General features: G+C 39.1%; 1 protein-coding gene across 2 annotated transcripts; it reads right to left on the bottom strand.

The window, feature by feature from the left end:
- Positions 1-26606, bottom strand: MBD3 (methyl-CpG binding domain protein 3). 2 transcript variants are annotated; one of them, XM_031948149.1, is made up of 7 exons: positions 26510-26606; positions 21501-21660; positions 13365-13502; positions 11015-11105; positions 9259-9436; positions 5026-5223; positions 1-3984 (listed from the first exon to the last, which is right to left on the bottom strand). In XM_031948149.1, the coding sequence occupies exons 1-6, from the start codon at positions 26521-26523 to the stop codon at positions 5031-5033; spliced, it is 774 nt and encodes a 257-aa protein (XP_031804009.1). In that variant the 5' UTR covers positions 26524-26606; the 3' UTR covers positions 1-3984; positions 5026-5030. The 2 variants fall into 2 exon arrangements, with proteins under 2 accessions (XP_031804009.1, XP_031804008.1); XM_031948148.1 differs by having other exon boundaries at positions 26414-26601.

Raw genomic sequence — 26606 nt, 5'->3', positions numbered from 1 at the left:
CAAGCCATAAAGCAATCTGATTTAGATTTAATATGTACAGTTCTAAGGTCTTTTTTTTTTATTTGAATATTCCATGTTTTAAGACAGACTGACCTATTTTGACATCATAAAATCTAACTCATGATATTTTGATTTTAAATGACCACTTGAACAAGAGCCTAAGTATAAATCTTGCCATAAATGAAACTTGGAGCCTGAACACTCCAAAGAATCTCATCTTTGTAAATACTGAACAAGTTCAAACAATTCCCATAGGAGGGTAATTTATTCAAATGTTTAGATATACAAAAACACATATTAAGGGGAAAAAAAATGCTTACAATCATCCTCTTTATAAGTGTATCAGCACCAAACTCTCCAAATTCCAAACAAGGGGATGAAAAGTTTCCACCTGACTCCCATATCCATACAGGGACCTTGTGATCAATCAAGCACCCTGGGACTGCTCACAGGTAGCTTCCAGCTTTCATTTCCATATCCTCTCACTAACCCCTAGCTGCCCCAGCCACACCAAATTCAAGGCCTGTAACACTGTTGTCAATTGAATCAGTAATAACAGAAGATATGAGGTGGAACAGAAATGGCAATTTCAAAGTTTCTCTCAGCAAAAACTTAAAAGACTTGCCCACTGTTAAAATGCCGCCCAAAGAGCTGGAAAGGTCAGGAGACAGGTCACAGGAGGAGCTGAGAGGCAATTCCCATGTAAGAATACAAAGCGCCCAACACTGGATTTGGCATACTGAAAGCCCTGACCAGCTCTTTCTTTCCTCAAGCACAATAACCTTCCCCATACACAGTTCATGAGTCTGACATCTGTGAAAGTTATAGCTCTAATGACATAAAAAGCATTTACAAGGCAAACTGGCCCAATGATCATCCTGCCCCCCCCTCACCCCTCAGGGTCAGGTAGTTTGGCATTTGTGCTTTATGATAAAAAAGACAAAACTATCCCTTATTCCTCACCATATCCCATGAAGATGCTTTAAGTCAACTCCTCTTCTCCACATTGATCAAGTTTGGAGAGGGTAGGTGCAAAAAATGAGGGATTATTCTCGTCTTTCCAATGAATTCACTGAATAAAATTTCTATAGAATGGGAAAGGGCATTAGAAATCCCTCTGGCAGCACTAACTTATGTATGATCCCTAGAAGTACTTTTCATGTGTCGAGGATTTGTGGGGAGGGAATTCCCTTTTTTAAATACACAAGTTTTGCCAATAAACTCATTAAAATGCCGAATACCTCATCACCAAGCCACAAGTCATGCTATTCCCTCTACAGTTTAAAAATGAATTCATTGCTGGATCTGACCAGTGATGGCAATCATTCATAAACAAGTAGTGGAGGAAGAGGACAGGGCTCACCAGGAAAGAGAGTGACCATCAATATCATGATGAGGATTACCCTTTTCCCAGTGTCCACTTTTTTGCAAATCAGCATAAATGGGGGCAAAACCAGGAATCCTAGGCATTTCACAAATATTACACTATGTTGATATAGATTTGCTTCAGGTTTTTTTTCCCCTCTGTGCTGGCCAAAAAAAAAAAAAAAAAAAAAAAAAAAAGTTGTAATTAGAGATAAGAGAAGGAAGAGTACCAAGAAAAGGCTATACGAGGACAGATTCAAATCTGGATTCATATTACCCTTTAAATTTCATGATAAATTACCTAATTTTTGACAACTCCCTCAGTCCAGCTCAGACTACGATCTACTGTACCAAGAATGCAGAGCTCGATAAGGAGCTTGTAGTCATCTACACACTCAGCAAAAATCCTGAAAATGCCACTCCAGGAAATCCAGAGCAAGTTCCACACTTGTCCATGGTTAAATTGGAAGAAGCTAGGCCAGGAAATGGCTTGCTGCTCTTGTCCTTCCAATGCCTTGTCAGACTTCTTCTGTGGATTGGGGAAGAACTCCAGAAATTGGTCCATTAGGGACTGTCCTCCAAAGTGCATTTAACCATGTGAATTTGCGTCAGAAACTGGGGAGGGCACACAGGGGCAGTGAAGCAGTCTGCAGGAAAATATTCACGTTGCCAAGACAAAAGAAAAGCTGGTTTCAATTAAGACTTTCAAAAGGAAGGAAGAACTTGCATCTTGTGGCAGGCGTACTACAACAAGATTGATGCTTCTCTCTCACTCTACCCACAGAAGAACGTCTTCAGCCCCACTCATGGTAGTGGCCACTGTAGGTGTCAAGCAATGTCAAGTCCTCCTTCCCAAGAAACTCAAGAGGCATAGAACTGATAGGCTTTGGGGCAGAGGGCTGAAACAAAATGACCTCTTTTTGGCAGTTCAAAATTACTGTTTTTAGATACCCAAGTTATTATCTCATTTGAAATGCCTGAGGCTTTCTGGAGAGCTAACCAGGGAAAATGTCTTTCAAAGAAAATCTTAAATTGTTAGATGGAAACACATTACACGACCCTTTGGGTATATGATACACTAACCCATCATGCCTGAGGCAGATTTCTGCCTCAGTACTGACTCACTAGCCATGTGACACTGGGCAAGCCCCTCATTTACCAATCATCTGTTTTGTCACTTGTTAATAAGGCTAAGTTCTCCAGCTCTGTAATTCTAATACTCATTTAAACTGCCCACAAGAACACGGCAGAGCCTACATGGAAGAAGTGTGTGCCAGAAAATATCTGGGTTGTCATTCCCCCTACCCCAAAGCAATTTGAGCTGGAAGAGGGAAGAGGGAGAATCTGTGCCTATGATCAATCACTTCTGGGTCTGAATCTCAAACAAGCTGCATAGAGAGATGGGGGAAGAGAGTTCCAGATTCCCATATGTCATATTGAGGATTCAGAACTCCATTAAGGCAGTTTGACTACATTTCATTTCTCTTCAACAAAGGCCAAAGTTCACTTCAATGCACAGCAAATAGAAAAGGTTAAAATGTTCAAAAAAGGATTCAATTCAGTTGATATTATCAATTTATTAAAGAAAGGTGAACTTTTTTAAAATGAGGGTGAGACTATCACAGCTAGCTTCACATACTGTGTAGTCGTGCAAACAAAGTAAAGGTGACGCCTTCCACGTCTGCTCTCCTGCAGGGATGGAAGTCCTGGCACCAGAATCAAGACCTTCTCTTCTTACCAATGGATCTTCTGTTTGGCTTGGAAGTATTTCCCCAACCTCACTTGAACAACCACATTGAAAATTTCATAGACAGACCACTTCTCTCTTCTGCTAGCCCATCTATGGGGTGCTGAGGACCCTGGGAACAGACTACTCTGGAAGTACCTTCTGTTGGCAGCTTAGTTCCATGATGCAGAAGGAAGGAAGGACAATACAGAATAAGAAGTTTGAAGAAACTGAGCATGACAGGTGAATGTGGTTCCCGCAGATCTTCCCAGTTTATACTAGCTTCAGTTCTGAATATTGCAGAAAGGAATTCTGGCATTGGATTCGGGAAAAGCAGGCTGGAAGAGCATCACACCCTCATTTTACTCCTTCCCCAAGATCAATTTGGGCATGAAATTCAATGACCTGAATTCATGTACGAAACAACAATCCAAAACATAAAAATGGTCTCTTAGGAGTTGGTATTATCAAGTAGGTTACTAGAGAGAGGCCAACCAATGAAGAACCACCTCTCTTACTTTCTTTAAAAAAGACCCAGAAGGAGAGAGAAAATGCTGAACCTAGGTCAAAAAGTGAAAGGTACCAAAGACCTGGGAAAATTTACCATACTGAACTAGCACCCCCTAAATAAGAGGGGGGGAAATTGTGTTTCTGGTATGAACCCGTTTAGCTCCTCCCCACCTTTGAAGAGGGGAAGAAAAAGAGGGGGAAGTGTCTTTCAAAAGAGTAAAGAGTTCCTCTCTAATGCCCAACTCTTTCCTCTAGTGGTCAAGGGAGCTTGTTCCTAAGTATGGTAGATGCCGTTTAGTCCTTGGACGTGCCTGGCTTTGGGAATGCTTGTGCTGGCCCTGCTGCTGCTGCTGCTCTACACATAAAATCTTGGCTGAATCTTCCTGGAAAAGAAAAACACATCAGAAAACATCTTCATTAAATCTAGCTTTAGTTTCAGATTGTCTGCCTCCTCCCTATCACTCTGATTAAACTGTGCATTCAGAGAATCTTGCTGAGCTTAGTCCACTCATCCCTTCCCTGGAAAGTTCTGTCTCATTCAAGGGGCAACATCTGGGAAGAAGAGTGTTCAGTTTTAGTCTCATGCCAAATGAAGGCAACCAGGATGGGGAGGGGACTCAGAATCACACTGTAGAGATTGGACAAAACATTTGGGAATACTGAGCATGAAAAAGAAGAGTTAGGGGACATATACATCCTGACTATCTTCAAATGTATGAATGGTAGTTATGGGGAAAAGGAAAAAGAATAATTTCATTTGGGACTATCGAAAGCAGTGCTAGGAAAAATAATAAGGAAGAGAGACAAATTTTAATTTAACACAAGAACTTTTTAACAGTTAGGAATTGTTCAGTACAATGGCAATAAGGAACCCATTCCTGGAAATCTCTAAATTAGGTGACCATTTATTGCGGCAAATAAAGAGATCTCCCCCCTGCTGATCAGAGGGGGTATGAGGATTTGCCCTCTAGAGCCCTTTCCAACCCTGAAATTTTGAAACTCTAGGAAACAATATTTCCTAATTGGAAAATACTCCACTAGGTTATATTACCTGACAATTGGGGAACAAGCACCTATATAGAGAGACTGACCTTTCCAACAAATTATTCTGATTAGGATTCTGTCTGAGACTCAGTTGCTTCAATTGTAAAATGGAGGTAAGACAAGTACTACCTGTTTCACAGGGTTGTTGTGGGTAATGTACTAGGTGAAGATGATCATATGTACTTCTTTTTTTTTTTTTCTTCCATATATACTTCTAATGTATCACATAAGCCCTCAAAAATATAAATCATTCATTTCTTGGATTCAAAGACTAAACCTCTGATAAAACAAATCAAACATTTAATGTCTCTTCCTCCCTCTCCCCAATATTCTTCCACACTTATAAAAGGACATGTGGTCACCAGAGGTACTGATCTCACCTGGACTATACAGTCTCCATTTCGTGGTCTTGGTCCTGCTCCTCTTCCTCCTCCTCATCTTCTTCTTCCTCTTCTGCAGTTCCTTTCTCCCCAGGAGCATCCCCATCCCGGGCAATCTCTTCCACATGAGCAAGCATATCGGCCATCAGTGCCTCCTCCAGCCTCTTTCTCACCTGCTGTACAAGTTCTTCCTGTTTCCTGACTCAGAACAAAGAACACAGTCAGTTATCTCTGGTGGTCGATGGGCTACTGCCAAATGTCACAAACAATGGTTATTATCTTTTTTTTTTCCCCCTTCTCTCTTTTTGTTAATTATTATTATTTTTTTTATTTGATAGCCTTTTATTTACAGGTTATATGTATGGGTAACTTTACAGCATTAACAATTGCCAAACCTCTTGTTCCAATTTTTCACCTCTTACCTCCCCACCCCCTCCCCCAGATGGCAGGATGACCAGCAGATGTTAAATATATTAAAATATAAATTAGATATACAATAAATATACATGACCAAAACGTTATTTTGCTGTACAAAAAGAATCAGACTCTGAAATATTGTACAATTAGCTTGTGAAGGAAATCAAAAATGCAGGTGTGCATAAATATAGGGATTGGGAATTCAATGTAATGGTTTTTAGTCATCTCCCAGAGTTCTTTTTCTGGGCATAGCTAGTTCAGTTCATTACTGCTCCATTAGAAATGATTTGGTTGATCTCGTTGCTGAGGATGGCCTGGTCCATCAGAACTGGTCATCATATAGTATTGTTGTTGAAGTATATAATGATCTCCTGGTCCTGCTCATTTCACTCAGCATCAGTTCGTGTAAGTCTCTCCAGGCCTTTCTGAAATCATCCTGTTGGTCATTTCTTACAGAACAGTAATATTCCATAATATTCATATACCACAATTTATTCAGCCATTCTCCAACTGATGGACATCCATTCAGTTTCAGTTTTAGCCACTACAAAAAGGGCTGCCACAAACATTCGTGCACATACAGGTCCCTTTCCCTTCTTTATAATCTCTTTGGGATATAATCCCAGTAGTAACACTGCTGGATCAAAGGGTATGCACAGTTTGATAACTTTTTGAGCATAGTTCCAAACTACTCTCCAGAATGGTTGGATTCGTTCACAACTCCACCAACAATGCATCAATGTCCCAGTTTTCCCGCATCCCCTCCAACAATCATTATTTTTTCTGTCATCTTAGCCAATCTGACAGGTGTGTAGTGGTATCTTAGAGTTGTCTTAATTTGCATTTCTCTGATTAATAATGACGTGGAGCATCTTTTCATATGACTAGAAATAATTTCAATTTCTTCATGTGAGAATTGTCTGTTCATATCCTTTGACCATTTTTCAATAAACAGTGGTATTATCAAGCAGGTCACAGAGAGAGACCAAGCAGTGAAGAAGAATCTCTCTTACTTTAAAAAAGAGAAAATGCTCAACCCGAGTCAAAAAGTTAAAGGTACCAAAGGCCTGAGAAAATTTACCATACCAAACTAGTGCTCACTAAATAAGGGGAGATTTCATGTGTCTGGTATAAACTCACTTAGTTCCCAATTTTCTAAACACTCAATTATTTTCTTAAGTCACACTTCAGAAATGATGTTTTAAGATCAATTAATTTCATATATACTTAATGACTTTTACTTGGCAGGTGTTTTTATCATTAGAAAGAACTTGAGATTTTGTCACTGAATAGGGGATCCAGCATGCAGCATTGCTTCTATCTGTTATCACACAACCCTGTCAAGGAAAGTGTCTAAGTACTACTATTGTCCTCATTCCAATAGTGAGGAAGGGAAAGCACAGAGGAGGCTTCCTCTGGTCATAGCTAGTACACTAGCTAACACACACCTTAGCCAAGGGCTTTCTCCCTCACTTTTAAGAGGTGACCCTATTCAGTTGAAGAATGGCTGAATAAATTGTGGTATATGAATATTATGGAATATTATTGTTCTGTTAGAAATGACCAACAGGATGATTTCAGAAAGGCCTGGAGAGACTTACACGAACTGATGCTGAGTGAAACGAGCAGGGCCAAAAGATCATTATATACTTCAACAACAATACTAGATGATGACCAGTTCTGATGGACCTGGCCATCCTCAGCAACGAGATCAACCAAATCATTTCCAATGGAGCAGTAATGAACTGAACCAGCCACGCCCAGCGAAAGGACTCTGGGAGATGACTAAAAACCATTACATTGAATTCCCAATCCCTATATTTTTGCCCACTTGCATTTTTGATTTCCTTCACAAGCTAATTGTACAATATTTCAGAGTCTGATTCTATTTGTACAGCAAAATAACAGTTTGGTCATGTATACTTATTGTGTATCTAATTTATATTTTAATATATTTAACATCTAGAGGTCATCCTGCCATCTGGGGAGGGTAGAGGTGAAAAATTGGAACAAGAGGTTTGGCAATTGTTAATGCTGTAAAGTTACCCATACATATAACCTGTAAATAAAAGGCTATTAAATAAATTAAAAAAAAAAAAAAAAAAAGAAATGAACTTAAAAAAAAAAAAAAAAGGTGACCCTATTGCCTTAAGAATCTTGTGCATATTTAATTTTCATGTTGTTTCTTAGAGTGCTATTGTTAAAAGGGCATCACATATTTAAGAGGGCTATTGACAAGCTAACGCTAGAAAAAATCCAGGGTAGAGAGTGACCATGAGGGTAACAAAACCAGACCTATGTCCCAGGAAGACAGTTTACCCTATAAAAACTTAGCCAGGGATGGAGAGTGCAGAATGTCTTCAAGTGTTTGGGGAATAATGAAATCCCATTGATTCAGGGTTTAAGTGGAGGCTAGGCAGATCCTTGTCAAAGATTATAAAAGGGAATTTTAGAATGGCTTCTTCTACAGGATTCCTGAGGTAATTTCCTATTTCCTATTCATTTACAGTATTTATTTTTATATATATATATTGATAGACACAACTTTATATTTTTTACTAACATTATTTCCATTTCATTACAGCAAAAATGCTACTCTGAAAACATGTAAGTCAGGAAAAATGATCTCATGTAATATTAGAAAAACAAGCTTTAGAGCTGGAAGAGATCATTTAGTCCAATCCCCATATTTTATGAAGAAATGGAGGCCCAGGAAGGTTGAATGAATTGCCTAACTTATTGCATAAATAAGTTATTATCAAAGCTTGGATCCAGATCACTCAACTTTGAATCCAGGACTCTCATAATGAGAACTAACAGTTACTCTCTTAATTAGCCCTTAGGAATACACTCCTCACCCACCCAAATAGCATCACCTTTTTGGTTCCTTGTATTAAGGGGCAGGCAGAGTGGTCTTTGGTTCTGAAGGTGTAGCACCTTCCTCAAGTTCACGCAATAACATACAGTTGAGAAGAGCAGATACAAGTCTTTTGAGCCCAGTATTCGAACTTCCTTTCCACATTAAAAGTTGCTCTGTAAGCAAGCCAGCATACCCTGTCCAGTCATTACAGGACCATCTGTCCAAATAGTCAATTAGATTTTACCAAACTAGGGATTTGTCTAATTCCAGGTTTGTCTTGAACCTACACAAGGAACTAAGAATCCCTCTTTCCTATCCTTGCCCAAACTGAACTAAAACGGTACCTCTTCCAAGAACACAGTCATTGGACTATCAATGTCCGAAGCTAGAAATCCTAATATCATCTTGATGGAAACACTGATTTGTAGAAGAAGGAGTTCTAAAGCCAAAGTTCCAGGATGCAATTTTTATTTGAATGGGGAAAATATAATGTTTATCTGAGATATGGAGATGTGGTCTAGGCTTCATGCAGCTTACTGCTCTATTAAACAAGTAGGCATCACCAAGGCAAAACAGATTGTACCATCCCAGGTCGTACATGAACGGACAAATCTTGAGGCTTTGGGGCCCAGGTAAGCAATGACTCACCCATTAGGCTACTCAAAGGAACCTATATCGCAATTACACAAGGCGGCCCACACATATGGGCCTTGCTTAAGCCTTCCACTTTGTGCTGCAATTTATGGGGGGACAGATGAATGGGACAAGCCAAATTTACTTGCACTCTTCCAGTCTCAGTTTCTCACTTGTGAAATTAAGAGCTTGAATCTTGCTTCCGAGATTCAAAGTACCAAATAACCAAATTTACATTCACTGAAGGTGAGCAGTAATTTATGTTACATATCCACACAGAGCTTTCGACTGCCCAAAGTCATTTCGAATACATTTCCCTTTACCTGATATCTTCATCAGTCACCATGAATGCTTTGCAGAGTGGTTGGGAGGTATTAAGCCACACTCCAGGGTTCTTCTCGACAGCTGCAGAGAGCTGTCCAGTGATGGGCATTGTGCTAGTGTGCAGAGCACTGGCAATTGCAGAGAGAAGGGTTTCATCAGTGCAACCGGGGCCAACCCCTGCAGGACAGATTACCAGATGGAGATGGTGGAGGAAAAAAAGGCTGATGAATCAATGTGCTCGATAAATGTCATCACATAGTATTTTTTTTTTTTTTAAGCAAAATCTAAGTTCCTTCAACCCCTTTTTAGCACCACCAGATGGTCAAACTCCATGCTGCTGCTGGGGTTTTTTAAAGGCAATACAAGTAAACATTCTATTTCGGTCATAGAGCTACTATAACTTGCTAGATATTTTAATTGGTTCTATAAGAACAGAATCAGAAAAACAGCTTTACCTGGGAGAGGGGAAAGTCTAGTCAGTAGCTGAAGTAAGTATGTTGATGCTAAGGAGAATGAATGACTGTTTAGAAGACTGAAGCGCAGCTGAGATCACTGCTGCTAAGAGTCTAACCTGTAATCCTGGGTTAGCTGTGTGAGTGATGTTTTTACAGAAGACTGGTTATAACATATTAAAGATGTTACTGAGAAATAAAGTTGGTGAGGCAATGTCCTATAAGGGAGGAGTGGTCTGCCTATCTACTTCAATGTTACCAGATCAAATAAACGAAAAAGTTTTGTACAACACTTTAACCATGGTGAGAAAAGGAGCTGCCTGTCTCCATAGCGATGGAGCGACGGCTTACATTGAACGTAGGAAACAGAATTAAATTCTAGCCGTTTTAAGCCTCCCACATTCCACATGTTCTAAGGAGTCACCAAATACCACACCAAGGAGTTCTTTATACATAGAAACCTTTCCAATAGATATTCTCTCTAAAAGCAAGGATCTTCTCTTTCAACTACCATCTTTCTAAGGACAGATCGTTAAATTTGCTAAATTTAAAGTCAGCCCAGCGACTTCAACATCCTTGCTATATCTCCACCAGTCAGCATACAAAGCTCAACTCAGAGTCAATAATCATCCTCCAGGTATAAACAAAGACTAACAGAGGGGCACCATGGAAAGAATATTGAACAAAGAGATTAGGAAACCTATGTTCTAATCTTGTTTCTGCCACTACTAAGCCTGTACTGCCTTACCTGGAAGATGCTCTTTTGAAGATTCCCTTGGTTCTATTTATTTTTTTCTATTTTTAAAATTTTCCCTAATTACACATAAAATAATTTTTTTACAACTGTTTTTAGAACTTAGTTCCAGATTCTCTCCCTTACTTCTTCCCCACCTCTAAATTGAGTAGGCAGATGTGAAGTTATGCAAAACACTGCCATAAAAGTCATGTTGTAAAAGAAAACAGACTTCCCCCCTCATCCTGAAAAAGAAAAATCCTTAAGAAAGAGTATGCGTCAATCTGTATTGAGACAGCATGAGTTCTTTCTTGAGGGATGGATAGAATTTTGCTTCATAAGCCCTTCACAGTGCCTTGGATCATTGTATTGTTGAGCAGAGCATGCCACAATATTGGCACCGCGTTCCTTCTCCCTCCTCTTTTGTGTCCTATGGAGTTTCCATAGTAAAACTTTTCTCTAGCACTTAATAGTCAATCCAGGAGAAATGTAATTTAAAGGTTCAAAAAATAGAGAAAAGACAGTTCTTAAAATTTAGAAGTTGAACATGAAGTCAAAAATAGTAATTACCTTGTAAACCTTTAGGAAGGTCCATTGTTTTCACAAGCTCTTCTGCAATGTCAAAGGCATTCAGTCCACTTAGTTTCTTCTCCCAAAAAAGCTATTGAAAAAAAATTTGTTAATTTTACATAAGTTAAAAAAAAGGGGAGGGGGGCACTCACAAGAGACCCTAATGATACAAACAACCAAAACTAAATAGAATTTACGCAGCTAGCCTGGTGATTAAGAGGACAGGCTTTAAGAGGACAGGTTTCACAAGAGTGTTGGGCTGGGAGAGAAGGAAGAGGTAACATTACCATTAGGCAGTTTATTTGAAATAGCTGCACATCAAGAAGGTGTTCGTTGGGCACCTAGGCGGGGATATGCCTCAAACTTTTTGAGGCAAACACAAAAACAGTAGGTATCAGTTAATTATAAAACATCCTAACTGCTGTCCTCTTCACACCAACCTCTTCCCGTATCTGCCTACAGCTCTTGCGTATCCCTTATTTTTCTCTGTAAAATTATAGCTTCATGGAAGCTTATTAAAGCAATATGTAGCTGGTACACATTTAATGTCTTTTTCTATATTTAGAATATTAAATATAATAGCTTCACCATTCAACTGTATTATATTTTCTATGTAAGGATAGAATTTCATATGTATTCTAAATTTCATATAATCTACTTGTCTATAGAAATACTCTTATTTAGTATTTTCTTTCCTGTTTTGCATTTTATTAGCCCCAAATTAACTAATTATATTTACAACATTCTCATCAGGCATATCTTACTTTATTGTACTTGGCTTTACTGTGCTTTGAGATGATGTGGCAATCCTGTGTCAAACAAATCTATGGGTGACATTTTTTCAAAAGCATGTACTCACATGGAGTCTGTGTCATGTTTTGGTCATTCTCACAATACTACAACCTTTTTTTTTTTTTTTAAATTTTCTGGGATCAGTGATTTTTGATGCTACTGTTGTAATTGTTTTGGGGAGACCCTAAACCTCACTCATTATGAGCCAGTGAACTGATAAATGTCTGTGTTCTGACTGCTTCACTGACCTGCCACTCCACCACTCCCCCTTCTTCCTCTCCTTGGGCCTCTCAATTCTCTGAGACACAACAATATGAAAATCAGGCCAATTCATGGCCCTACAATGGCCTCTAAAGCATTCGAGTAAAAGTCAATGGGTGCTGTCTTATTTTTAAGACACTGTCACAGCCACCCAGACCACTCTGCTTGGCCAGCAGCCAGTAGAAGTGAGAACTGCCATTAGGAAAAAAGATTACAGTTTGTTGAAGGCTCAGATGAGGGTTAGCATTTTTTAAGCAGTATTTTTAAATTAAGAAATGTACATTGGGTTTTTTTGGCCATAAAACTACTGCAGACTACTTAACAGACTACAATAAACTTTAAATTTAAGTAAACCTAAGTTTTTTATGTACTAGGAAACCAAAAATTTTATGATTCACTTCGTTGCAATATTCACTTTACAGCAGTTGTCTGGAAGAGACCCTGCAATATTTCTGAGGTCCTGCAATATTTCTGAGGTTCACTGGTACCATGTGGTCAAATGGAAAGAACATTAGATTGAGAATCAAAAAGACTTGGATCTAAGATCACTTTTATCCCCAATTATTGTTCTGTAACCTTAAGTCACTTCCCTTTAGTTTCTTCATCTAAAAAGAAGGGATCAGATCAGGTGGTCACTTAAGATCCAGGCTTAGCAGGAAAAACAACACAACCAGTTTTGATCCTTAAGACATTCAAAATAACAGAAAAGCAGTCATGAAGCAGGCTTATGGGGGAGCTGTGCATTATGTTACTTAAGGAAGATCCAAGCTGTGAATCGACCTGATTCATCCTGGGTTGACAACATTGTCACACTGATGTGCTAATAAGCCTACTGAGGTCACAAAGAGAACCCCCCCACAGTGGTCTAGGAATCCAAGTCCCAGGGCAAGGCAATGTGGTCACATTCAGAGTGAGCTAGGTTGGCAGAAATGATGAAGCAGCTTCCTTAGATATAGTACAAAAGATATAGCAGGGAATTTATGAACGATTTATGAACTGAGAGCTTCAGCAACTTAACAGTTAGCAGTAAGAGATTTAGTGCAATAGGAAATCCTCTTCATGACTAACATGGGGACAATATGATGAATACAGGCAGGGAAACTGAGGTCCCAGAAGCCAAGGTTTCTTGACAAGTGAATGGCAGAGCCAGGATTGGCACAAAGGTTTATCTCCTTTCCAATTCATAGTCTCTGATTCTCTCCAGCTGTGAATGTAAACTTCTAAAGGAAGAGTACACCTTTTGGCAGCTGAGCCTTCAGGGTGGGACAAATGCAATGAACAAGTCTGTGAGTCTTACCTGTCGAGGCTGGTCCACGGCCTTCTGGGGATCACTCTTTACTTTATTACTGGGATGGTTGGTAATCTTGGTAACAGGCTGTTTGAAGATAGATGCTGTCTGTCGGACAGGGAGTGCTGTATTTAAATCTGGTTTTCCCTGAAACAAGCGAGTTAGATTATAATCCTAATAACTCACATTTATATAATTCTTTATAAAGTGATCTCCTTACAGAAAAGAGGCAATCATTACAGAATGACGCTGCTGTCCCTCAATTGAATTCCATTTAATCTTAAATAGGCTAATTATAGGATGCCAGGGCTGGGATTTTTTAGAGATCTCCTAACCCAGAGGCAGATAACAGGCAGTCCTTAGGCTTCATGCTGTAACCCCTAACAGCCACTGGTTGGTTCACTCTAACCATTTTAAAATGTAATTGGAAAATAATTTGATAAAGTAAATAAAAGTACAAAAGAACACTGATAATGTTTATGTGATTTTCAAAGTCACTGTGTGTCCCTAGAGATCTGGTCACCCTGTTTTCTATCTTTTAATTTCCTACGTGGGGAAGGAGAGACACAATAAAGAGACCTGAGTGATCCAAGTATACAGAGCAAGGACCAAAGTGCCTTAGGATATCTGGGAAAAATAAGCACACATTCCCACCCAAGATTGTGGAAGTATAGATGCTCTTCCTGATTACTTCTAAAATTTGTATAGGATGGTGAGAAAACTCAAAAAGAAACTGGAGGCAGAGAGGAATGGAATACAATATAACTTAGAAAACCATACATTAACATTAATTTATGTTCTACTATATTTTTACTTATTTTGTTAAATATTTCCCAATTACATTTTTAAGGTTCTCTTGAAGAAGTATTGCAGGAGGCCTAGCATTTGATACTTCTAATATTCAGAATCTCAAGAGATGAAAGGAATCTCAAAAGTACCTGCTCCAATCAATTATTTGCACAGGAAATATCCACATCATTCATCCCTGATAAGTCTGATCTCTGCTTGAGGATTTCTTCTGAAGGGAAGCTCACTGTCTCCCTATGATAAACCACTTTGTTCTGAGACACTTTAGGGAGTTTATATTCACACTGAGCCGAAATCTGCTTTTCTACAACAATGGATTGCCCTTATTTGGTCATGAGGACTCTCAAAATCTTCTTCTACCTGGAAGCCCTTAATATTCTTGAAGATGGCATCCTCACACCCATATCTTCCTTTCAATAATTAAACATTTCCACCAGTTCCTAGAAGACAAACTCCCTGAAGGCAAGAAGATTTCATTATCTTTGTATCCTCACAGATTAAAAACCAATCCTCCTATGCTTGATTTTCTCTATCTCCTAGACATATTTCATTTCAGTGATATTAAGTGGTTTGAAGAGATGATCATTTCCAAAAACTGACTTTGGATCCAAGAGAATCTGAGCTCACCAAGGTTATCAACGTGACCTTGGACAAAAACCATCTCTCGGGGCCTTCCATTTCCTTATATGAAGAGATCCTATGTTTCACAGAATGTTGGAGCCAGGAGGGATTTCATGAATCAATTAGTCTAAAATCATCACTTAAGGGAATAAATTCAAGCTCAGAGAGTTGCCACAACATTCATAGCAGAGCTAGGATTAGAACTATGGTCTCCTGATAACTCAATTTTACAATAGCATCCTCCTGTCCTACTGAAAGATGTACAGTTCAAATTTTACCATTGCCTAATTTGTTTTAGGTACAAAAATATCTTCCTTAGTAGAGAGTAGGTTACTCTGGGGTATGGACAGCTAATATATTTTGTATGGCTTATAGGTCACCTACACCAATGTGGACAATTGCCAAAGTAAAAAATTTCACCATAAGGCTATCAACCTATGAAAAGCCCAACTAAATCATTTGGCTGATCTTCTGACACTGTTCATTACCAGACCTAGGAATGAACTGAACAGTTCCAAAATGGATCCTTCTGCTCTGGCATCTATTGAGTGAAATGGTTTTTACTCCTACAATCAATCCAATCCAAGAATTTTGGGGGGAGGGGAAGACTTAAAGAACTGGCAAGAGAATAAAGATCACTTTAGGATGGAGAAGTGATAAAAGGTCGTGTAAAAATGAGAAGATCTGGGTTAAGACTTCCTCAGCAAAAAGGAGAAAGACCATTTCAGGTTGAGTTGGATGGTATAAGTAAGCAAATTCCCAGAGCTAAGTAAGTGCTAAGTGTATTCAAGATATAGCCAATAAATCTGTCTCACTAGAAACTAGAATGAGAACTTACACAGAAGAGAAGTGCTAGAAAGACAGGGACCAGATTGAGGTAATCTTCAATGCTGCAACAAATTATATCTAGGCCAGTAAAAGAACTGGTCAGAGAAAAGAGTCATTGTTGTTTAAAAGGAAGGATAAATACCACCAAAATGCCTATCTTCTATTGCTCTTTCTAAATAAGTAACATTACACTATTATGGTGATAGAAATGAAAGACCAAAAAACTCTTAAGCAGTGGTCATTAATGAAGAGAAAATATGAATTTGGTAATATATTGAGCCAGCTATATGAACAAACACTGGATGAGGAGTTATTACAGATGTTGGCTCAATTTTCTCACCTGTAAAAAAAAAAAAATAATACTTATTCTATATCTAACTCCTCAAAGGGTTGTGTTGCTACGAGGCCCAATCATGGCAATAGATTGAAAACATTTTTTGTAAATCACAAAACACCAAAATAATAATAGACTATGTATATAGTACTATATAAATGCCTACTATTGCTGATAGTGGAAGGAAGAAAAGGTTACAAAAGAGCTCCTCCAAGTCTCTAATTCCCCATCTGTATTTGTCTTACAGATCTCTTAGAGTAATCTTTAAAGAGGGGAAAAAATTCACATATACCATATTTGGGAACATCAAAAATAACCTGTAGTAGATAGACATATTAAATTGGCAGCAAAGGCACCTGACATTCTAGTTCTGACATATAGATATTAGAAAGTGGGAGACACTCCAAAAGCATCCACAAAATAGGAAGAAAGACTGCCTCCAGGAAGCATAGAAGGTTAAGAAGGTCAGTACCATGCTGAGGCAGCACCTGTTCATCCCCAAACTATCCAGGAGATGGGATCAGCTACCTGGTAGACTTTCATCCTGCTGATAGGCAGAGTAGATAAAGGAAAAATACAATTATTTACCCAAGTGAAAGGGAAAAAAAAGATCCAAGAACTTAAAATTCAAACTGTTTTGTAAATAACTCAGAGTAAATGGTGACCATTCTTTTCTTCCCCACTCTCCAACATACAGGCATTTGCCATCTGTGAAATGAAGGGGTTGGACAAGATGATCCCTAAGGTCCCTTTGCACCCCCACAGACTCAGGAAGAACCCCGTGGCCTCTGGTTTGGGCTTCTGCCCCTCTGATCTGTCCTCCAATGAGGCGCCCACTGCAGGGGTGAGACTTTTCTATTGTGGCTCAGCCACTGTCATTGGTATCTGACTCTGTGGCCCCACCTAGGATGTTCTTGGCAGAGATGCTGGAACCGTCTGCCCTTCCCTTCTCCAGTTTATTCCTCAGAGGAGGAAACTGAGGCAAAGTGACCTGCCAAGCTTACCTAGGCTGTCTTGAGACCTACTCTATGCACTTTGGCGCCACCTTGCGGCTAAGCAGGAATGCATCTTAGGGACCAATGAGTTCAACTCCTTTACAGATGAAAAAAGCCTAAGTTCCCAGATAAGCTCCAGAGCCAGGATGAGGACCAAAGTTTATAAGCTCCAAATCAAGGGTTCCTCCTGCTACATTATCTCCCAAGCTACAGCAGTTGTATCATCAATGTTACCAGTATTCTTAAAACATCAAACAGGAAAAGTATGTATTTATAAAATATACTCATGTGGTTGTGTCCCATGAGTCACATTATTACCATTTTACAGATGAGAAAGCCCAGACTTATAGAGATGAAGGGACTTGCCCATGATCATACAGCTACTAAGTAAGTGTAAGAGGCAAAATCTTATGAGATCTTTTGGCCTCCAATGTGAGTACTGTAACCACTACTGGCATCATGCTAGCTATTTCATCAACTCTTGCCTGATAAGAAAAACCATGATAGACTCTCTTTTTGTGTTCACCGCACTCTAACTAGATGTACTGCACAATTCAGCATTTCGCTTTATCTGCAATGACTACAAAGTCATTATAACTAATGCTATGATGAATGGATTTTACCTCACCTAAATTGTAAGCTCCTTGTGAAAGAAAAAAAAATCACTTTTCATTATGTATTCAAATGTTTAGCTCATAGATTTATTTTCTAGTAGTTTTGCTTTACACCTCAAAAAATGATGTCTCCTGTAAAATTGTCAAGCTCTAAAATCTCATGACAAATTACATGGGGATCATAAGGCAGACTGGTACAATGAGCCCTGGTATCAAGACCTGTCACTTATTAGCTGCAGGGTGAAGGGCAAGTCACTCTACCCCCTCTCTACCTGTTCTGTTTCCTCATTTGAGAAAAAAATTGTGGATGAAACGTGTATGGTACTTAGCCCATAGATCTGTTACATGAAGGCACAGGGATAATGTATGTAAAGCTGTGCAAATCTTAAAATGCTTTAAAAGGTCAGAACACCATTATGTTTAATTCATAAGAGTTTCGATGACCATGGCTCCTGTCTACTGCCTACTTGTCTGTCTGTCTCCCCATTCTGAAAACCCCTCCTCCTTTGACCCCACTATTCTTGCTAGATATCCTTCTTCTTCACTCAACTCCTTGAGAAAGTCAAGTACAATGGGTACATCCCTTTCCTTTCACTCTCTTCTAAACCCTTTGCAGTCTGGCTTCCAAGCTCATCAACTTAGCTGAGAAAATGCTCTCAGAATGATATCTTAATTATCAAATCTAATGTTTTCTCAGTCTTCTTATTTTCTTTCACACTGGTGATCCCTTACTCCTGGACACTCTCCTCTATCTTTAGATTTCAGGGTACTGTTCAAGGAGAACTAATTCTCTTTCCGTAAAGTACCTTTCTTTTTATAAGTCACCCCTGTCAGACAGTTTCTATTATAAACCATCCTCCAAAGTCATTTCCCTAAAACTCAGTTCTGTTCATGCCTTAGCCCTTACTCTATAATCTCCAACTAGGGGAAGTAGGTGACAGGTGTGAATGGACTATATAGTACTCATGGTACTTTGTGCACAAAAGTGGAATAAACTTAATCATAAAGGACATAAGTCTGAAAAAGGCAGCTAGTCACAGAGCAAGAATGCTAGATAACTGAGAGACAGCCACTTTCCATCATGAAGCAGTCAAAGAATCAAAAGACTTCCAACCTCTGGAGGAGAATCTCCAGGAAAGATGTAGACAGCAATGACCCAGGGAAGGAAGGCATGGTTCTTGTATCTTGTACATATAGGGTGTTGAGAGCACTGACTCAGAATGAAGACATCACAGATCCAGTGAAGTTATCTTCGGCAGGTGAATGGGAGGATATGCCATGGGTTCTTGAAAGCCATACATATTTCAGGGAGCGCTAACTTTAACTTTAATAAATTGTAAAGATCTGGAATATAGGTCTGGTGATGGATTGTATTGTATACCTATCATTCAAAGATCAATCTAGCCAAGTTTGGAGAGACTAATCACTGGAATGTGGGGACACTGGGTGATGAGATTTTTTGGTCAGAAAAGCTTATGCAATTTGTTTTGATGAGAGAACCCAGACCCATGGAATCATGATTCCTTCAATTATTAAATTTCGACCAAAATAACAAGATTTGCCTTAGAATTATCTCAGACAAGAATAAAATTTAGGAAGATAAAGGTCCTATGTCTAGGCAACTGATCTCTGAATGGAAGATAGTTATTTGTCTCATATCCTAAGAAAGCAAACGATTGGATCTTCTACTATATTATGATCAATTTGAGTTTGGGATTACAGGCCAATATCCTGATGTAACAACTAAACAAAAGAAGTGGCAGTCTGAAAGAGGATCTGAAGATTGGAAAGATGGATACAAGTATGGTTGTCAAACACCTGACCACTTTCTCAGTCATGTGACTGACAGCTGGGATTAAATGAGAAGAGCTATTGTCAAAATGAACTATTTTGGATGACATTACATAAAACAGCCTTTACTCAGCACTTGGATGTTTTAGGGGCACTCTCTTTCCAAAAACTGCTAGGAAATCTAGGAAAATACTGTTTCATCCTATCTTAGAACTAAGGGAACTAACTAAAAGTCCTCAATAGTGACTTGTCTTCTTAAGATCTCATAGTTGGTAAATGCTACAATCAGGATCCATAATGCAGTTCTCCCAAACACATCTTCATTACTTTCCCCTTTATTCAAACTCACAGAGTCTTTTTGCTGAGGCTTCTTACAAATGCAAGTGAACTTTAAAAATTTTATTTGCTATTATCTGTTACTAATCTATAAAATATCATATAAATTAAAAAAACCCACAGATGGTCTTAAGGGAAGGCATTTATCAAACAGTAAAAAGAATAGACATTTTTAGGCACTGAACCCAATCAAGTATTAGGGGAAAATGGATTATAAAGATCCACAGACATTTAAAAAGACTTCCCCAACTATCTGCCCAGGAAAAATAAAATGGTTAAAGAATTGTTGTTGGAATGATTGAAGAATGCCAGATGAGGAAGTGACATTATGACATGTGGTTATATAGGCAAAACACTGAGTTATTTCATGCAAGTGGCACAGAATGACCAAAAATTAAAGAAAAACTGAATTGAAGATATGGGTTCAAATACCTTCTCTGCCACTTACTGTGTGAATTCTAGACAAGTCACTTAACAGTTCTGGGCTGAGACTCGGCTTCCTCCTTTTTAGAATGAGGGAGTTAGATTAGATTACCTCTATGGTCCCTTCCAAGCTCTAAATTTAGGTTCCTAAAGATTAGGAATCTATGGGTAGGACTCCACATTTGGAAAAGTGGTCTGGCAGTTATGTAATTAGAGTTAACAGATGCGCACACCAAGAAATACACCAGTACCCATAAAATCTTCAGAGCACTAGGGGAAAATATCCAATGTATTAAGTGGATCATCTATGGCAGTCTTACAAAAATATATATGGGACAAAAATGAAACAAGATAACAAGGCATGGAAGGAAGCAAGTTGCAAGGCACCTTTTCCCACTTTGTGTAAAATTCTGTTTTGTTCTTTTGGCATCTGTTAAAAACAATGATGATGATGATGGTAACAACAATAGCTAATATTTATATAATGCTTAAGTTTGCAAAGCACTTCAAAATTACTTCATTTTAGACCAATAACTTTAAAAGGTATTATTCCCATTTTACAGAAGAAATTGAGACAGACAGAAGGTAAATGACTTACAAGCTAGGTGCCTAAGGCCCAAATTCTAATTCAAAGTAGTCCAGTATCCTTTTCACTATGGTTAGTCTGCTAATTCAGTTCTGTGGTTTTCAGTGTCTTTATTTTATAAACTATAATGGTATCAGTCCTATTTATCCCTCCCAATATTTTGTGACCAAATGTGAGGTTATAAATTAAAAAAGACCTAAATTAAGTGCAATTACTTGGTTCTTTTGGCATTAGGATAGTTTGGTTTCACATAGTATTAGACAGACCTGAGGGACAGGTCCCGGGATTATCTGTTTTACAGAAGAGAACACCCTGAGGCTTCAAATGACTTGCCCAATAACACACGACTGGGTTTGCCAATACTGCTTCAAAGGCTCTATAACACTTATGCTCACAGATATTCATTCCAAATGACAGTATTTTCAGACAACTTTCCAGAATCTCATAGTAGGATATGGACTTGATGTCATTTAGTTAATACCTGAACAAAAATCTTTTCACTATCTAGAGAAAGGGTCATTCAAATTCTGCAAATAGCAAGCTCCTCACTTTTTAAGGCTAACCTACTGCATTCATAGAGGACTGTAACCATTAGAAAGATGTCTCTATCAAACAAAAACCTACAGTTTCCACCCCACTGCTCCTAGCATCAGGATTTAAAGAGGCTCAAAGAGAACAAGATCTTGAAACTCTAACGTTAAAAAACTGCCACGAAACAAATCTACAAAGATTACTGAGAAGACAATTTCAGAGATTGGGGACTATGGCTTTCCACAGGGGACAAGAATTTGTGATGGCAGGGGTCCTTACTTTGGCTTGGTTAGAACAGTCATAGCGCATCCTCTGTCGATTCTTGTTCATCTTACTCATGAGCATTTTCCCTGTTCGAAAGTCAAAAGTGCTCAGGTCCATGGAGCTCCCCAGGTAGCGGGCTAGCTGAGGTTTGCTTCGGAACTTCTTCCCACTCGGGCTAAAAAGGAAAAGGGAAATTCCTATTTTGTAGTGTAGTTTTTGATCATCTTTCCCCATCCTAAGTGCTATAATAACATCAAATCCATCATTGTTATTGTGAAGCATCATTATAAATGAGGAATGAACCACAAGACAAAATAACTTCTCTCATAAAACAGAGAGAATCTCATTTTCCTAATATTATTTTGGTGATGCCAAGGTAAAGGTAGAATATGTTCTTTCCCAGTCATGCCAATCTGAGAATGAAGATCAGTGTGATCTTTTGTCTTGAAATCCAATGCAACAAATTTTCTAGATGAGAGACTTAACTTTCCCCATCTATAACAAGGGTAGTCTCTCATCTCCCTATCTAAACATCAGAGAATCCTAGAGTTGGAAGGACCTTAAAAGGTCATTTGGCATCAGGAACCATACACAAGTTTCATATTAAATCTAAGACTTGGACATGAAGCGGGAGGAGCCAGGTTCAAATCCTAGCTCTGCTGCTGTGATGTTGGGCAAAGCTTCCAACTCTAAATCTTATGGTTTTTAGAGCAAAAAAATATGTGCAATCCAGAATTCAACAATCAGCCCCCTCCTTTAGTTTAAGGAATGACAAAGCAGGAATACAATATTAGACAAAATGTAACAGCAATACCTTAAAAAACCTTTGATCTGACATGAAAGCTGACAGACAGAGCTACCTTGTCATCTCACAAGCTAGTTTATTTCCACTTAGGAGACAGAAACATTTGCAAACACAATGTAACCCTAGTTTCACCAACTTGGTTAAACAAGAGGATCTTTAGTTACTGCACAAAATAATTTATGTCTCACAGATTATATCATTTTTGCAACAGAAATACTCATGTAAAGGAGCTTCAATAAGAGATATAATTGATAATCTACAATTTAGCAGATCTTAAGAGTTGCCTTAGGTCCAGGAAAGGTCAATAATTTGTTCAAGGTTACACTGTTAGTGTTAAGGATAGTATGTGAATCCACTCCAGTCATCCCAACTCCAAATCTAATAATCTAACCACCACTGTTCTTTACATATAATGTGACCAGCATTGTGATCAACTCAAATTACGAACAGAAATACAAAGAAGGCAAGTAAAAGGAGGCAAGTAACTCCTTTTTAAAAAAAGTTCTTGAATAGTTTATATGTTCCTACCTTGCCTTTAAGCCCACCAGAGATTTCCTTTATAATTATGTTCTAACTTCAGTAGTACTAAAATTAGTCCACTGTCCCCTAATACATGAAAGCTGGGCAACAGCAGGGGGCCATTTCCTTCATTCACTGACTAGGAAACTAGAAGGGAGCTGGTTCAATGATCAGTTAAACAATCTTTTACTTTATATAGGGAAACTCAGCCCCCAACAGAGGGAAATGTCATGCCCTGAGTTACCAAACAACAAAGAGAATGGCAGAGCAGAGATTGGCATTCAGGCTTTTAAATCCCCATTTAAGAATCCTACTTCTATAGCATGTTGCCTGCTTTAAAACAGGTTACATTTAAGGGGAATTAATCACTATTTTTAAAAATTCCTCTTTATTTATCATTTCCAACCCACTTCAGCATAACAGCATTCCTGCCAGCAATATAGTCTCCAATTCATTAGGGGTCAATTTAGAACAAGCAACTTATGGAATTATATGTTTCTAAGAAATACATGGAACATTTTATACCATAATGCAAAGAAAACCCAACATTCATGAAGATTTGCTTTAAAAAAAAATTAATTTTATTTTTCGCTGACTTTCGGGGGTTTTAATTTCTAATTATTATGTTAGATCTTGTGTACAAATATTCTTATGCAGAAATGGACCTAAAAAAAGGATACAAGGGAAAACAGCTTAGTGCTAACTGCAGTCTACTTGACCAAAAGAATTTCTCTGTTCTGCATCCTTCTATTGATGACCCAAAATTGGGTTTTGTATGTATGACCCATACATACTTGGTATGATTGGAGGGAAAAGAGGGAATAAATGCTGTCCTCAAGGGCAAACTATTTTTTAAGAGTGAGAGGATCAACTGGCAATATATAAAATTTTCTCATGAGAAAAGGGGAATAGGGTGATAGATAGCTCTCTATGATAAAAGGGGAAAAGATTCCATGCTTAGAAATACAGAAAAGCTAAGGAAGCACTAAATATGAAGGAAAATTGGCTGTGAAAAAACAAACAAAACCCCCCCCCCAAAAAAAAGCTGTCCCTAAACTGGTAGTAAGAAAAATACTTCATTAGTAATTGTTATTCAACAATTAATCACTAAAAAAACTTGAGAGAGAGATGATTTTAAATGAGGTTCTGGTTCTGCTACTGACCACTAACTTAGTAGCCAGGGCCACTTTTCTTCAGTTTCTCTAATTGAAAAAGATACCTTAATTTAACAAGGTTAGCCTACATGTTAGGTCATCCACCTCCAATTCTCCTTACAAAAGAAGTCAAGAACTGATTAGACAAACTAATTTTTTCTTACTCTCCTAGGCAGCTTAATCTAAAGTTAGATGAATTTTAGAGAATGCCTAATACTGATTCTTAAATTTTAACAAATGCTGACACCCTTAATAATATGGGTTCTAACAAAACAAAACACAAAAAACAAAACAAAAAGAAAAAAAAACCCACCTCATTACTTTCCCTTAATTTCCCCCACCATAAGTCAACCCAACATCTCTAAAATAAGTCTTCAAAGAGTAGGAAATGTTCTTTATCTGTAAAAGAGAAATCTCTCTACCTTAATGTTTTGTGGGGGGAAGGAAAGAAGGTAGGAAACTGCTCTGCAAACCTGAAAACACCTAAACATCAGCTAACATGTTATTAACAGTTTAATAGGCTGCTGCCTGATAGCAGTTCACAGAAACTGGCCAGAAGCTTATGCCTACACCAATCACTATCCTATGTAGTTAGCTTCTAGTGAGCATTCCTTTAAAACAATAAGCAAATACTGAGAACAGAGGGAAGAGAAAATACACATTTGGTAGGTGATTGTCTTCAATGTTGAAAAGACTTTTAAGTTATATCCATATAAGACCAACAACCCCCTCCCAATTGATATGAAACCAGATTACTAAATCATCTAAATCACATTTTTATTAAGATCAAAATTTCAGTATAACCAAAAGAGTGCACTATAGGATTTAACTTGAATTCATTTTACTTATGATCACCAAATCACAAAGAGTGACTTACCTATCCATCAAAAGTCCTTTCATTCTCTGCACTAGGAGCTCCATTGAACAAAGGCAACAAAGTGCTTTGTAAATCTTAAAGCACTATATACTTTTACTACAATTCTTATTGTCATGGAAAGAATTTCAAACTTAGACCAGAGTTCAAATCACCTTTGCTAGTCCTATGACAGTGAATAAATCACAACCTGAGTCTCAGTTTCCTCATCTCTAAAATAGGGGCAATAGTTTGAGCAACCTACTTTCACAAAGTACTTGTGAGGAAGAAAGTGCTTTATAAAATTTAAATGTTACATTACATACTTGGTATGACTGGAGGGAAAAGAGGGAATAAATGCTGTCCTCAAGGGCAAACTATTTTTTAAGAGTGAGAAAATTTGGGGAAAGATTGAAACAAATGGATTGGAGGCCATTCAGTACAGTCAGCCAATGCCAGGTGCAAGGTCTAAATGTGCAACTAGCTCTTTGTTCTAGTCTAGTTATGGCAGTAGAGAAGGACCGCCTTCCCCCTCTGGTTTCTACCCTCTGAAAGCCTAGGCCAAATAGACTGCCTTTGAACTTGGGGGGGAGGGGGGAAGAAAAGGGAAGGCCCTCCAAAGAAAAGAAAACAAATCCCCAGGTGCTATATGCTCCAACACATAATTGACCAGACTGGAAAAGACTTCCCGGACGATTTAAGCTTTGTAAGTAACAAATTGTACCATACATTTCCTCAATAAAGCACATCTGCATTCTTTAAAATGAGCTAGTCCAGTCTCCCACCCCTCCTCAATACACAAAAGGCTGGGGGGTTGGATTAGGAGGCACTGTGTGTTCGTTTCACACTGCCCGGCTACGTCTAATAAAGGGACCCTTCACAATCCGATAAAGCAGTCAAGTTTCCTGCACTGCATATGCTGCATTAAACAAAGCGGACTGCAGCTCGAGAAGCCTATTAAAGTTTGTATTCCAATAGCTGCATTTAGGGAAAGGGAACCCCATGTGGCTCCAACGGCGCCTACACCGATCTATCATTTGTGAATTTAGGCATTGCAATAAAGACTGTATTTCTCTACCCCCCTCCCCCCACCCCCAGCTGCTGTACCCAGAAGGCTTCCTATTTCTCCTGCATGCAGTCATGCTAGGTAGCTTAGGGGGGAAATTAGGGGAGTGGGGATGCAGAAGAGAAGATGAAGATGACTATTATGTTTCCGTAAAGGGTTTCTCCTAACATGCAGGTCTAGCAGCACATGCAAGTTTCTTGCCAGACTGGATCCCGGCAGCCCTAAGGGACGGGGCGGGGGTGGTTTGCAGACAGCCAGGGGGCCCGGCCAGTCCCAGGGGTTGACTGTCGCCCTACATTAAAGGACAGTAGTGCAGGCAGGCGACTCCCGGTGCCCTGGCTCTGGCCTGGGCAGCAGCTGCGGGCTAAGGAAGGGGGTGGGGGGAGTTGCTGCAGCCCGATGCAAGTTTCCTCGCTCCAAGGGGCCAGTGCAGGGTGGGGGGAAGGGAGCCGAGCCGAGCCGGGCCGGGCCCCCGCCCCGCGGGCTTCGTGGGCTCTTTCCCCCCGTCCCCGGTTCCAATGGTCCATTCACCTATAGTAATAGACATCACTCTTGCCGGCTGATAGACCCGACTTTCTGGTCACTTCTTCCCTTTTCCAGCCCTGAGGGAGAGCTGAGCACTCCCACCTCTTCCGCTCCATCGCTGCGCGGGCACAGGGGCTCCCCCGCCGCCGCGGTCGCTCCTCCTCGCTCGGGCTCCCCCGGGCCGAGCTGGCCCCGCCGC

The sequence above is a fragment of the Sarcophilus harrisii genome, chromosome 1 (assembly GCF_902635505.1).
Source record: "Sarcophilus harrisii chromosome 1, mSarHar1.11, whole genome shotgun sequence".
Classification (NCBI taxonomy): Eukaryota; Metazoa; Chordata; class Mammalia; order Dasyuromorphia; family Dasyuridae; genus Sarcophilus; species Sarcophilus harrisii.
Note: the sequence above shows the minus strand (reverse complement) of the source record. Positions and strands in the feature narration are given on the sequence as shown.

What these genes read in the sequence shown, in the direction of transcription:
- MBD3 (XM_031948148.1), bottom strand. Translation starts at nt 26,523, where the DNA reads ATGGAGCGGAAGAGGTGGGAGTGCTCAGCTCTCCCTCAGGGCTGGAAA. An exon ending in ACTGTTCTAACCAAGCCAAA is followed by an intron (nt 13,503 to 21,500) that starts GTAAGGACCCCT and finishes CGCTTGTTTCAG; the next exon opens with GGAAAACCAGATTTAAATAC. An exon ending in CCGTGGACCAGCCTCGACAG is followed by an intron (nt 11,106 to 13,364) that starts GTAAGACTCACA and finishes TTTTTTCAATAG; the next exon opens with CTTTTTTGGGAGAAGAAACT.